The sequence below is a fragment of the Ammospiza caudacuta genome, chromosome 13, assembly GCF_027887145.1.
Source record: "Ammospiza caudacuta isolate bAmmCau1 chromosome 13, bAmmCau1.pri, whole genome shotgun sequence".
In the NCBI taxonomy this organism is placed as follows: domain Eukaryota; kingdom Metazoa; phylum Chordata; class Aves; order Passeriformes; family Passerellidae; genus Ammospiza; species Ammospiza caudacuta.
The window spans coordinates 18354380-18369019 of NC_080605.1; the positions used below are offsets into that span (position 1 = coordinate 18354380).

Below are 14640 nucleotides of genomic sequence, written 5' to 3' on the forward strand. Positions count from 1 at the left end.
TTTTACTTTGAAATGTCTCCCTTCCCCAAAGGGTTTGGAAAGCAAAACTTTATCTGTGAAAATGCTGATTTCCTATTTCATAACTTGTGGCAATTTTTTCTCAGTTAAAATAAAGGAACAATGATTATGGAGTTAAGTCAAAATCTCACTGCCCAGTAATCTGCAAACCATCATTGCCCAACCCACAGCAACAGGGCAGCAAACATTTATTTCCTCAGGGACATTATTAAACACCCTGCATATTTATCATCTCAAAATTGGAGAAGGTCCAGAGTTCTAAGGCCACTTTCTCCCTTCCTCTTCCTGAGCTGTAATTCAGACCAGAATATAAATTTTTGACTTAATATTTCTGCGGAAATCAGCAATATGAAACTGCTAGAAACAAAAGAACATAGAACAGCAGAGGGAAGAAATGGCTTGGCAAAATTGTCAGCCTAAAAGGGCAAGATTAATTTATAATCCCTCAGATTCTGGTGTACAAATACAAATTTGCAAAGTGCGTAGCTTATAAGTGACGTTTTGTGTCTCTGCAGGTTGGTGAATGTTACTGTCACTAATGGGACGCTGCCATGACATTGGATTTTTAGGGATTTTGTTCTCATGGCAAAATAAGGTGATAGTAACAAGGAGTTGCCATGCACTCATGGATGTGTGTACATACATAAGTAGGAATTTGGGAAGTGGACTAATTCCAGCTAATTCAGGACTATTTTGGGTAGGATATTCTGTTATTTTCATGCAGAGATTTTTCCCTTGATTTAAAATCCTGGAAAAGGAAGGGTTTGAAAGTGAACTGGGGGGGAAAAATAACCCAACCTGAAAGTAGTGTGTAATGACTTCACAGTGACTAATAAAATATTGTGTGATAGTTCTCTAGTATGGTAAGGGTTGTTGTGAAATAACAGTGCATCTTGGCAATCAATGCAAAATGCTTTTTTTGCAAGTTTGTAGCTGTTCTATCAATTTAACTAGAAAGAAGAAATAGCATTAAATGAAATGTCAAATTCTAGGCATAGAGTGAATTCAGTGATGGAATAACAGAAACTTTAAGTAGTGAAATTGAAGACACTAAAGATAAGATAGGAACTGGCCAAGAACATGAGTAGCTTTTCCAGGGTTTAACACAGAAATTGCACAGTGTCTTGTGAATGATTGAAATAATATTTTATGATTTTACTTTTTATTGGCAGGGAACATAGCTCAGCATTAGTTGAAAGACCAAAATGACTTATGTGGTTTTAGGATGAGTTTAAAAGATTTTACAACGTGGCCCATCTCTTGTTTCCTGCCATGCAGGTCATCAGAAGTGAAGGGACAGAGGGAGTGAAGTTTCGCCTCTCTGGGAAGGGAGTAGATCAAGACCCAAAAGGAATTTTTAGAATCAATGAGATGAACGGGGAGGTCTCGGTGACCCGAACCCTCGATCGAGAAGCGATTGCCAATTATGAGGTGAGTGCTCAGAGATAACATCTCTGCTCTGTGTTGATAGCATGCATTTTCTGAACGTGCCTTTGCTCCTGAAAGATCTGCAGTTAAATTGAAGACTCAATTGCAGCCACTGTGCTAGGAAATTTCAAGAACTGTTGGAAATGGTAAAAGTGTTTGTTTTTCACGCAATTGAAATTTGTCTGCTTTCTGCATGGACTTTTTGTCATTTATCTTCAGTGGAAATGCTGTCTGAATGTTGTGTATGCATTTGATTTCTGAATAGAAAATTTTGTTCGGACAAAGGAAGATCTTTTGGGGAAGTTGTCACTATGGTAGTACAGAATTATACATTTTTATTGTCAAATGGTCAATTGAAACTACCATTGAACTCCATTTTTAGTAGTGGGTGTCTTTAATAGAGATAAAGAAGATTCTGATGATATGAAAATGTTACATATGAAATGTACATCAACTACAATGTACATCTTACTAAAGATTCTTTTCCTTGTCAATAGAAATGTTTTTTTCCATTGAATACCCAACAAATGATCTGCTAAACCCACAAAACAACTGCCTCACCTTTTCCAAAAATGCATAAAATAAATAGAGGACCCGTCAATTCACGTTTTCCATCCAGCCCTGGGAATGTGCACTCACAGCACTTGTCCCTGGCTCATGGACCTCTGTGTAGAAGTGTGTCCCACCTCTGGCAGAGGGAGCACAAGGTGCCCTCCCCCTGTGGGACACAGGCTTGGGGACAGTCCTGGCTGCCATCCCTGACCCCTCACTTTCATCTCCTACAGTGTAATTATCACCATTTTTACCTCCAGTGCTGTTTCCTTCCGTCTCTGGGAGAGTTTCCCAGTTTGGTGATGGGTCCTACTGCTCAACCAGCGCTGCTAAAATTTACCATATGCTGGTTTTCAACACGTAAACATCTCCTTCCTATCTGGGGCTGCAGTGAAATGTGTGCTAAGCACTTGCACAGGATTTATGGGAGTTGCTGACGTCCTCCTTGCAAGAAAAACATTGCAGTTTCTCTTTTTAACGTTGTTCCTTGTCTTCATTTGCCAGCTGTTTCTTATTTTATCAGTGGATTTCCACCTTAATGCGTTGAGTATAAACCTTGAATATTTTTTCTGCTGGAAAATCATAGTAGACTTTTCAACTTAATGCAGCAAACCACAAATGGCCCTCATATCTGATCTGGCAAAAGATACACTTAAATTAAGACAAACCCATTTCCCTGGAGGAGGCTCTTTGAAGCAATGTAAGTTATGCACAAAAAATGTCATTTAGCAGGTGAGCAATGAGCAATGTGAATGTATAGACTGAGAGGCGGTGGTGCTTCCTGAGATGTTGTCCTGCACTCTGCTCAGCAGCTCACCCAAAATGGGGTTGGAACATTCTGAAGGAGAACCCTCAACCTGATCACTCTGTCTCAAACCCAGCCCATTATTTTCCAATAAAACATGTGTCATGGAGTCAGGGCGACAACAGGATTTTCTCCCTGATTTCCTTGGTACACTGAAAGGTGAGTAATCTGAAATATCCTTGAATTTCTCTCAAAGAAGTGTTTTGTGGTTTTGTTTGACCTTCCCCCTGCCCAGCACTGTGGTTCTGAAAGGAAAAATTCAAAACAAAATGCAAACAAGTAAAGAGATCATTGTGAATAATTACAAGTTCCTCGCAAACCATCAGAATATCAAGTGTGTAATCAGAGGTGGGGGAAGGATGAAAAGATAAAATCTGTTTGAGTCATTCAGCTACACCAAGGGATGCTCTGCCTGAGCACTGATTTATTTCCTCAGAATATTTTAAAGTAGCTAAGAATATTTATTCTGTTATTTTTTTTTCACTGAATGTTTGAAAATTTGGGTTTGCTGCCCTCTTTCTCCTGGAGAAATGCTGAAAAACTTGCAGGAGTTGTCTGGATTCATAACTAGAGGACATGATTAAATTAGAGAGTATCAAACTCTACACAGGCAACTTTGTTCACTGTTTGTGTTAATCCCTTCTTTCTATGGTTTAAGTATTTCATTTCTAGTAAAAGTTAGAAAATATTTTAAAATAGAGTGAGAACATCTGTCTGATGGTCAGGGTCTGGCAGTCTTTTCAGTGGAGCTCATTTGTGTGGAATTTGTGTTTTCAGATGAGTTTAAAATTTAGTTTTTAGCAAAGGAACTCCAACTGGCAAGAAGAATGTAAGGCAGCTCGTATTTACCACACCACCCTCACTCTCTGAAATAAATTTATTAATCCACTTGGTTTATGAGTTTATTTCCTGTGGAACTTTGTGATTTGTGTTCTTAAAGCCCAAGGAATGTCAGTCAGCTTCAGTTTGAAGTGAAAGCTGCTTGTGAAGAGGAGCAGGAGGAGTCAGGGATGTTGTTATACCCAGCAAAGCTAGAATGTGCTAGAAAATTGTGTAGCAACTCCTTTTCCTCCTGGAGAGGTTTGTTAAAGAGCATCCTGATAGGAATTTTGCAGGTCAGAGTACACCCATGGATTTACACGTGTTGGAAAAGAAATGAAATTTAGCAAAATATTTAATTATAGTGAGTTGTGTGTGAACTGGTTTGTTAAAAAGTAGTTTTGTAGCCGTTGAAAGTGTGTTGGGTTTTGTGTGTTACCTAGCAGGTAGTCTTAGAGATTTAATAAATAATTAAACTAGTGCAAGAAGGTAAGAATGCTAAACTGTCTAGAGGCAGCATACAATGCTCTTAGAATAAGATAAGCAGAGGATTAATGATCTTATTTGTGAACCAAGGAATGTATCACAAGGGGTCTGTGACCAGGCAAGGGGAACAGGGAACTGTTTCTTAGAAACTTTGTTGTGAATCGCATGTATAAGAGGGAAGCACCCATACGTGAATTTGGGGGCTTGGACTTTGGGACGTGAGTCCCCCAGTTCCCCGGGCCCTTAATAAAGCACCCACAAAACTTATCCGAGTTTTGTGTCATTTATCAATCAGGCAACACATGGAATGGTTTTACTTTGGGGCTTGCTGGAGCTTGTTGACAAAACTGCTAAATGATGCTCTGAGGAGGGGCTTAAGCAGGCTCTGGGCACGTTGTGGAATTGCTTCTGGGCTGCTGAGATAAGAGGGAGCCCAGAGCCCCTATTTAGTGGGAGCAAAAGGTGTTGCATTGTATAAATATGCTCTCAAGCATATTTGGTTTTCTCTTGAGATTTGAATAAATCAGACTAAGTCAGACATTTCAGACAATGACAAATAGTTTATTTTTTATAATTAATAGTTTATTTGCTGTTGGAAAATACAGATGTGGAAAAACAGATGAAGGACATTGGTGGGGATTTTTTAGCCCAAATGGATTTTCTAACCCAAATCAGTGAGGTGCACGCCATCGAAAACCTGCCCATAATTTATAGAAATTCAGAGTCCACTTCAGACCCATAGCCTTTTCTGATTCCAGCAGAGCAGAAATATTAGTGACTTTTCAGTTCTTTCCCTGAGCAAAAAAAAAAAAAAAAAGGAAAAAAAAATCAAGTGCTTCTGTAAAGAGATGTGATAACAGCAAAAGGATTGCAGTGAGGCCGGAAGGCTACTTGTGCTCAGTGTTGATAAAACCCCAATGAATTAGGAAACAAAGGGTCAGACAGAGGGCCAGTGAAAATAGAAGTCTGAAAACCAGTCATTATGGGGAAAATTGTTATTTAAAACCCCTGGGTTCATTTTTAAAACCTCACATTTACCTGGGTAATGTATTTATAGGCAGAATGCAAAGAAAAGCGGGAAGAGTTGTGGAGGTTGATTGCCACTGCCAAGATGACAAAAAGTTTCCAAGTTACAAGAACTCTGTTCTTTACTCCAAGTTAGGTGGGTCCAGAAGAACTGGAAAAAAAATTCCATTATTTTTTTATTGTTCATGCATGAGATTTGGGGTTAGGCATTCCCTGGGTCCAGGACAGAGCCTCCAGGTGCAGCAGCTCGTTCCCCATCACTTCCCACGGCTCAGAATCCCTGCAGCAGTGAAATCCTGTCCTGCAGCCCCTAAAGCATCAATGCCTAAGTGCCATTGGGATTTTCCAGCTGGCACTCGAGCTTTTAAAGGGTGCTGCTATCATTGAAAGGCAACAAATGTCTGTGGAAATGAAATAATCAGAAGGTGATCCTCTGCAAGCATGAAATGAAGCAGCTTGATAAAACTGTGTGCAAATTAGAGCTGTGACCAAACTTACCTAGGCAATTTGAACTGCTAATGAAGAGTTAGTTTTAATTATTTTTTAAGTAAAGAGCTTTATTGCTTTATTTGCTTTTTAAAAAAACCCTTGACAATCAGAGGTGTGAAATCAGCCCTCAGCTTTTTTCATAATGGCAGATGACACTTCTGTGAAAGGATGCCTTGCAACTGGTAGCGACAGACTGAGATATTTAGAAAACTTATGTTAACAGGGCTGAAAAGCAAAGTGGGAGTGTGCAGTTCTATGAAGAATTGTTTCTATATGTTGGCTGACATGTGGGCTGAGACGAGGGTGAAGATTCCAGACCCATCCAGAGCTCTGTGCTCTGAGCTGCCTCACTTTAGGGACTGAGTCCCAGCTGAGGGTGAGGCTGCAGCCCTAATGGGCTCAGTTTCCCTGTTTAATAAGCAACAAAAAATGGAAATGCTTCACAATGATGAGGAAAACTAGCTTGGTCAGGTGCTGAGGAGCATTTTGTGGGAAAGATTTGTGAGTGCTTTAATGCATTTTTGCAGATAAGGGAAGTGTTGCTGTAGCAAAAGCCTGGGAGTGAATGGCTGTAATTTATCTGTGCAGGAGAAGGAATTTCTCGTCTGTGTAAGTCCGTTTTAGTGCAGCCACATCCTTTTTGGGATGATTTATCATCCCCTGATGCTGAATCTCTGCTGATGCTGGCTGGAGATCTATGGACAGCACACAGAAACATGCTGCTCTTTCAAAAGGAAAATCACACTTTTGCTTCTAACTTCAATAAAAATGTAAAAATGCATTTAATCCTGGTTGTCTGCACAGGCAGATTTGTCTGGAGTGGAACTGATCCGCTCTGTTCTGAGCTGGAACCAGCTGATGGGAAATGTCAGACCCCAGTCATCTCCTACTAATATCCCAAAACAAGGAAGGCACTCAGTCTTTCATGGCAAGAAGTTTGGTCGTGTAGAGATGTTACTTGCAGTAAAATGTCCTTGATTTAATTAAAGAATCATTAATACACAGATCAAGCCTGTTAAAATACTGGTGATTTCAAATTGCATCAAAAAATCATGGAGTAATGGCAGAGTTAGAAGTTTCAGGGAGGAATCCTGACTATTTAGCAAAGGGAAATGAAAGAAAATTTTACTGTAAAAAGAAAAAAAAGAGTTATTGTGGAAGTATAAAACATAATTATTAATCAGATAGAGAATTATTTATATAAATGAGCTGCAGTCAGATCAACTGAAATACAGATGAAAATTCTGACAGGGGAAAAGATCTCTGTAGCCTGTTTTGGATGTTATATGTAGGGAGTGCAGGAGATAAATGTTTATTCCTTCATATTGCTGAGTTTTTATTTTATATTCATCAATGTGCTCACATGTTGGGGCTGCAGGTAAATTCAGAAAGGACCCTTCAAAACAAAAAAACCTGGAGGCAGAAACAAACCCAGCAGAAGCAAAATCCTGGATCCTTCAGTGAGACCCATATGGGCAGACTCCTGAATTAGTGGGAAACTTTCTGGCACTGATTGTTTACAAGGTCAGAGCCAAGGTGATCACCAGAACTGTGGGGATAAATCAAATATTTGAGCACATAAATTTTAAGTGGAGCCACATTTCTTAAAATTATGATTTAAAGAATTGCTTGTGCAGCTGGGATGGAAATGGGATTTCCAGCTACTGGAAATATTTCTCTCCCAAAGTTGGTTTATGGCATAAAGAGGAAATTTGACAAGAAGTGAAGCTAAAATTCATATCATTGTTACTTATTTTGTCTTGGGGGAACAAAATATTCTATACGAACTCTGTAATTTACCATATCTTGTTCATTTTTACTGGCAATATTCTGTTCAATAAATACTGTATGTAAATCAATACCTCCTAATGTTATGAGATATCAGCAGGGAGCTGTGATTCCTTTCAGAATGCAGTAACATCCTCATTTTTATTTCTGGGGAAAGCCTGCATAAGTCAACAGTTGGTTTTGTTGGAGGGCATTTGCTTTATTCTGAGCTCTGACTGCTTGCCTGGCTTTGCCATCCCTGCTGTTCAGCAGCCCTGGCGTGTCACTTGTAGCAGGAACAGAGAGGAATTCTGGAAAAAGGAGAAATCAGCAAAGTTTTGGGTATAACCTATAACTGTCAAGGCAGTGGGCTTGGATTTCCATCCTAGAAATAACACACTCTCCAAAGACCAGGAAAAATGAGTATTTTCTTATTGAGGAGTGGGAGAGTGGAAATGCAGTAGGAACTTTGGGAAAATGTGAGTTTATTGAGATAGTAACAAATGACATTAAATTTATTTGCATGGTGGTTAAGTTTTGTAGGTTTTTGTCTGTTTTTTTGTTGATTTGGTTTTTTTTGTTAATTATTTTCTAATAGAACACTCCCAGAAAGAATAATGATGTGTTCAGTAAAACACAAGGAGACTAATAACTTTTTTGTGATAATATGTTAATTATCTATGAAACCACTTTTGTTATTTTATATTAATTGCATTTCAAGACATTTAAAAGTCATCATGATACTTCTTTGCTGGTTTTGTTATTATATATTAATTGCATTTTAAGGCATTCAAAAGTAATCATAATGCTTCTTTTCTGTTTAGCATGATTGGTTTATTTGTTTCTTTTCCCCGTTAGTATTAAAAAAACCCTCAAAATACCTTGCTGAGGCCTCACTGTTCTGGTTACAACAACAACATCCAGAAAAACATTTTGCCCTTTCCTCAGAAGTTGTGTTTTCCTGCAGGAAAGGAAAGAATCAGGAGCTCATGGGAAAGATGGAAACATCTCTTTTCTCTGGTTGGTGTTTTTCCTACTTGGGTAGAAAATCTTTATCTGCTCATGAACCTTTCTTAAACCAGCCAGACACACAGCCAAGAATGGGTTAAATAGAAATTATTATTACTATTGTCTTTATGAATGGCAAGGAGGATCTTTTTTCATCTCTTATTAGGTGTAAATTTTTATTGGTTTCTTTTCTGGAAAACTGCACAAGTTCTGAGTTTCCTGATCCTTTGCTAGAGAGTGCAGAAATGCTGCAGTGGGAATTTTGGCACAGAGCATCTGTCCTGTGGCTCAAGACAAAGTCTTGAAGGTTTGGCCTTGCTAATTTAATAATAAGTTTTTTGTCATCCATCATAACCTTCAGAATGTAATACAGACATTTTTGTTGGCTGCTCAAACCTCCATGCGTCTTGTTCCCCACAACATAGAAACAATTCTGTCTTATTTAGATATTCATTCAAAATTCAGAATCTTAATGTCCTAATTGCTGCAAAGACCTTGATTTCTATGGCCTAAAGCTGGAAATGTGGGTCCATGACTATCTATAGCTTCTGTTTCTAAACAAGACAGGTGTGGTCTGTGATAAGTTTATTTTTTCCTTTTCGTTTTTACTTTTTTAACTGATATAATGAATTCACGATATTTTTGTCAATAATTCCTTGTGTGCAGCAAGAGGAGCTGCTCCTCCTTTCTGACCTCTTGTTCCTTACAGACCTGAAGGAAATCACATTATCTGTCTTATCCTTTCCTGCCATCTTCCTTCATTTTCCACCTTCTTGCTCTTTTTCCCTTGTATTTTTAACTTCATTCCACAACATTTTACTCTCCATCTTTCTTGATGTTTTATGTCATTCACTTCCACTTTCCCTGCACTCTGGATTTCCTTTTTCACACCCTGACCTGTTTTCTGTCCTTTAGAAATCAAGTTGCAAGGGGAGGACACAACCATCATCTGAGCACAAATTTGTTTGGTTTTTTGTGCAGAATCTTTCCACTGTCTTTGCAAAAGCTGTGCTGCTTTATCCATTCTGATCAGCTGTATTACTCATAAATAAATCCCTTTAGAAGCCTCTGTTCCAAAAATCTTTGACTTCTTGCTTACTACAGGACTTAAACATTTCTGCAATTTTGGTGAAATAGTCCAGGCTGTAAATATCTGATGTTAAGAAAATTTCAGTGGAAAATTGAACTTTGTTCCCATGTTAATACCTTCCACTCTTCTCCATCAACTTATGGATATTAATTGAAGAAGTGTATGATTATCTGGAAATTGCCAACATTTAGTTTATTCAAGTAATTCTGATACCTAGTTCTGTCAGCTCTCACATCTCAAAAGTGAGCATAGAACATCTGATATATAATAATTAGTTCTGTGGCTTCAGAACTGTGAGTTTAATGCTTGATCTCTGTAGAATTATTGTAGGATAATGGGTCATTATTTTAAAGCTGTATCTGCATGTGTTTGGGGAAAAAGCAGTAACCAGGTTTTTAATTTTAATACAGAGGTAAATTTTAATTTAATACTATATTCTTGCAAAATTAGTGAGAAAAATTTGTATATAACTAAGAAATAGGGATGCTTCAAGCAATTGTGGACTCAGTGAGCTACTGTAACATCATTAGAGGGAATTAGGCTTCAAGTGAGAAAATTTAAATATCTTTGCCCAGTTGAATGTGCAGTTATCTTCAAAATCCAATCTTTTGGTATCTTTTATACACCAAGCTTTCAGAGTCCTTATATAATTCAGCATTTTCATAGGACCCCAAACACAGCTTGTTCATTGTTAAGTATTTTTAACATGTCCCTAAGATATTGTGAGGAAAAATAACCCATTGGACCCCGAGGATCTCCATTATTGAAATGATACAAAAATTACTGTATGCTGGAAAAAGAAATTAAAAAGTAACAGAAGATTGGAGTCTAGGATCCAACTGGCCAGGTGCCCTCCAAAGTTTTTGACTGCTGTATTTTAAATCCACTGCAGGGATTTATCTGCATCCCAGCCCAGGGTGAGGCAGATGTGGGTGGGTGACAGTGACATTCCATAGTTTGGTCTGTGGAAATGAATTTAGAAGCCTTTGTGGGCTGTCTCTCCCACAGCCCAGAATCTCTCAGCTGTCACCACCCTGCTGGAATTCCTGCAGCCCTGAGCCTCGGGGGCACCACTGGGCCCTGCAGCTGCAGCTCAGCCCACAGATGCTGCAGGAGCAGAAATTAAACCCATTTTCCCCTGGTGTCACAGGTGAACAGGTGTTTGCAAGAAATAAAATGATTTTTTAACATAGTTCTGACTGATGCATTCACCAAGCAAGCAATAAGAGATTAACTTCTATACTTGTCCATTTTAAGAAAATATAGCTGCACATCCCTCTGCTGCACATCTGTGTGTTCCAGCTGCTTTTTTGCTATTCTTTGACTAAATACCTCCAAAATATATGCCGCTTCACAAACACAAATGTATGATTTCAGAAACCCTAAGTGCATCCTTCTAACCTGGTTTCTGGGGGGAGAATTTTTGATCCACAGCATCTGAACTCTGTAATTCCTTTTGTCAGTTATTTAATTCTTTAAAATGGAAATAGGACAGGACTTGATAGGTGGAAGTTCAGAAAAATCACCAACTGTGATGAAACTCATAAAAATGTAAGTTTGCAACACTGCACACTGCAAGCAGAGCAGTGAGAATTCCTCTTTTTTCCTTTATTATCTGTTTTGATGGAAACATTCATGGAAACAAGTGATTCCTCTGTATTCACATTTTTCTTTCTTTAGATCTGTTTCACTGCATAAGAGCAAACGAGTGAGAGAGGTTGAAGGAATTTAGTTATAAATATTTAGAGAACACTCATGAGGAGTCTTCTAATATTATGGAAATTTTACTTTGCCATGATTTTATTTGCATGTAAATGATAAAAGCCTTGCTGTATTTATCCTTGTTTACTCAGGTCATAACTAATTATTTCTTAATTAGACAAATTCCTTAAAATTAAGCTACATTTATGTAAGTGTCTTACTTTATTTTTCCTCCTCTAGTAGCTCATTAACAGGAGACGTGACTTTAGTTTAGGAACTTTCAGGAGATAATTTGCTGATATGAGTTCATGTAGAGCACCATATGTTTAGACTCGTGGTGGAACTTTTTGTTTTGAGGGGTTTTGCACTTTTTCTGTAGAGAAAAGAATAATTCCCAGTAGCTGTTGGCAAAGCCTCTTGTGCAGGTGTGAGACTGGAAGGTTTCAAGGACAGTCACTGAAATCTTGACCCTTTGAGGTCACCTCATAAGGACATTGTTTCCTCTGATTTTTGTAATCTTTAGAACATTTTGTCCAAACTTTTTTTTTTGTCTGCCAGGGCTGGGAAATGCTCTGCTTCAAGCTCTTCTAAAGTCCAACACTAAAACATAAAACAGCATCAGAGTCCAGTTGGGACTGAGGGCTTCTGAGTGGGAAAGGGGGGGAAATATTGGGGCAGGTGGTGTGGAACCAGAAAACTCCATCTGAAATGGTTCTGTGCGTGAAAAACCTTGAGAAATACAAATTATTTCTTCTAGTTTTGTTATTAACAACTGTGATGTGCTGTACCCTGCTCTCCACCTGCATCTGCAGTTAAAATTTGCAAAGCAGAGAGTTCATCTTTGCAGAATTCTTCACAACCTCTGTTCTCGACATTATTCTTAATATTTATTTTACATACCGGCAATTCAGATATCTGAATGTAAGGAATTGAAAATACCTATTATCTATTTAAGGCTCTGTTATTATACATATTTCTTAAATGCATTATGTATCCATAAAACAGGTGATCTTTTTCATATACAGAGTACAGATTTTATTTGTGGATGGGAACAAATAAAGCAATGTACTACAGTCACATTTCTGTTAGATTCAGAAGATTTAATAGAGTAATAATAATGTAAAATAACAGGATTAAATTTACTATTTAGAAATTACTGGGAGGGAGGAAAATCATGACAGTTTTAAACTACCAATTTTTCTTGTTGTCTAAAACAACCTGTAAAAAACTTCCTTTTTTTTTCATTGCTGCTAAGGAAACATAGTGGAGAGGACAAAAAAATGGATAAAGAAATTGTTCTAAAAATAACTTATATTGCCCAAATGCTGTGAAATTTTGTTGTATTTTTTATTTTCCCCTCTAAAGAGGACATTTGCTGTAGCAGAATGCCTTACTCTCTTTCCAGTTCTCATGAACTTCTACTTTCCCCGTGGTCAGTGGGATGTTCTCTCCCTCAAGGACGGCCTGATTTCCCTCAGGGATTCTTATTCCCAGAAACTTGAGCTTCTCCCTCAGAAAGAGTTGTAATCTTTGTCCAGCCAAAAATCTAGAGCTTCCAACAGAAATTTGGTGGGAAATCAGCGATTTTGGTACTTATTGGGCCTGAAGTGTTCCTAAGTTGGAATTTTGGGATGCTCATGGCTGTGCTGAGTGTGAGTGGCAATGACCTGAAGGAATTGTGGAATTGCTGTCCACAAACCCAGCAAAGGAAAGCACAGCCTGTGGTGGTTCTGGCCTCAGGAGACCTGCTTCTCCAGACATGTCACTACCTTGTGGTGCCTCAGGTTTTAGTTTTTATATTTTTCACACTCTGTGCTGCTTTAGTGTGTGGGTCTGGGCTCACATCAGGGGATGCTGAGCTCTGTGCACAGAGCAGGGACACAAAACAATTCCTGCTCCAGCTGGGCACCAAGAACAAATGATCCAAATCTCAGCCCCAGAGCACAAACCCCGTGGGCTGGAGAGAGAAAAACAAGCAGGGTGGGACTGCAGGGGCTAAAGCTGGAATGGGACAATGAACTGCAAGGTGCAAATGGAGCAGAGCTGATCCCAGGGAGAGACCCCGGGAGCGCTCGAGCATTTTGGGGCCATTTTGGTTCATCTTGGGTTCATTTTGGGGCCATTTTGGTTCATCCTGGGTTCATTTTGGGGCCATTTTGGTTCATCCTGGGTTCATTTTGGGGCCATTTTGGTTCATCCTGGGTTCATCTTGGGGCCATTTTGGTTCATTTTGGGTTCATTTTGGGACCATTTTGGTTCACCTTGGGTTCATTTTGGGGCCATTTTGGTTCATCCTGGGTTCATTTTGGTTCACCTTGGTGCAGCCCTGGCTGGGCTCTTGTGCTGCCCAAGGTGATTCCATGGAGGAGATCCTTTTAAAAAATCCCTGCTTGATTCTTTAGCTCTGCCCAGCCTCTGTTCTAGGGCAGCCTTCCCAAGGCATCACTTGTCCCCCAGCTTGCTGGGACACAGACATGGCACTGCACAATTGGGAGACTCTAACTCATTTGTGCCCTTTAACATCTCAGTAGTGCCTCAATTTGAAAGACAACCTGCATTCTGCCAGGTCTAAATTGCAAAATTAGCAGTCCCTATTAATTTCCAGGTACTGAGTCATCCAATGATGGTGATCTCCAGCTCCTGTTCAGCCTGTGTGCAATTGATATGTGCAATATATTTATTAGCGATTTGCTTTAAAGGGATGCAGGTGTTTGAGGATATGCATTTAATTTCATTTCTGCCCTGGGAGCTTTGATCAGTGCTGTGCTCACTACCTCTGCCACGTGCTTTGAACTTGTAGATGCAAGCATATAAATAATTTCCCATGTCAATTCCTGGCTCATCTAGCCAGGCTGATATATGGAAGGCAAGTTGTCTCCTAAATTCCTGTCAGTGGGATTAGTGAATTGATTAGTTGAATTCTGAATTAAAATTACAATTAAAGGCAAAATTATATCTCTTAGCATTCAAGTCATTTGCTCAAAGTGTAACAGTCAGATTACAGGATTAGAGCAGGTTTCTATTATGAAAAAAAACTGTTTTCAATAACCTTTCATTTTTTTTTTCTGCTTGTAAATCAATCTCTTAGATTATTAGCAATTACTAAACAGAAAAGATGTAATTTTTTTTTCAGTTCTTCAGCGTAAAGAGGGAATTCCATTGATTTTTGAAAATACTGATGATGTGATTCAGGGAACATAATTACCTCCAAATGCCATCAGTAACATATAACGATTTTTTTCCCCAATAGGTTCAAAATATTTAAAATGACAATATGGGCACTGTATATTAAATTGCAGTTACTATTTGCAGGTTATTGATATATATTTTGATATAACAGACTCGGGACATTTGTCAGGCATGAACCTTTGCATCTGAGCCAGAGACAGTGAAAACTAAATTCCTTCCTTCCTTCCTTCCTTCCTTCCTTCCTTCCTTCCTTCCTTCCTTC

At 38.8% G+C, this 14640-nt stretch overlaps 1 protein-coding gene across 2 annotated transcripts in view; it reads left to right on the forward strand.

The window, feature by feature from the left end:
• Positions 1–14640, forward strand: part of CDH13 (cadherin 13) — a 441187-nt gene that overhangs the window by 208264 nt on the left and 218283 nt on the right. For both annotated transcript variants that reach the window (XM_058813426.1, XM_058813425.1), the window contains exon 5: positions 1297–1449. In XM_058813426.1, the coding sequence (XP_058669409.1) occupies positions 1297–1449 (153 nt within the window). The remainder of the gene's footprint in view (positions 1–1296; positions 1450–14640) is intronic.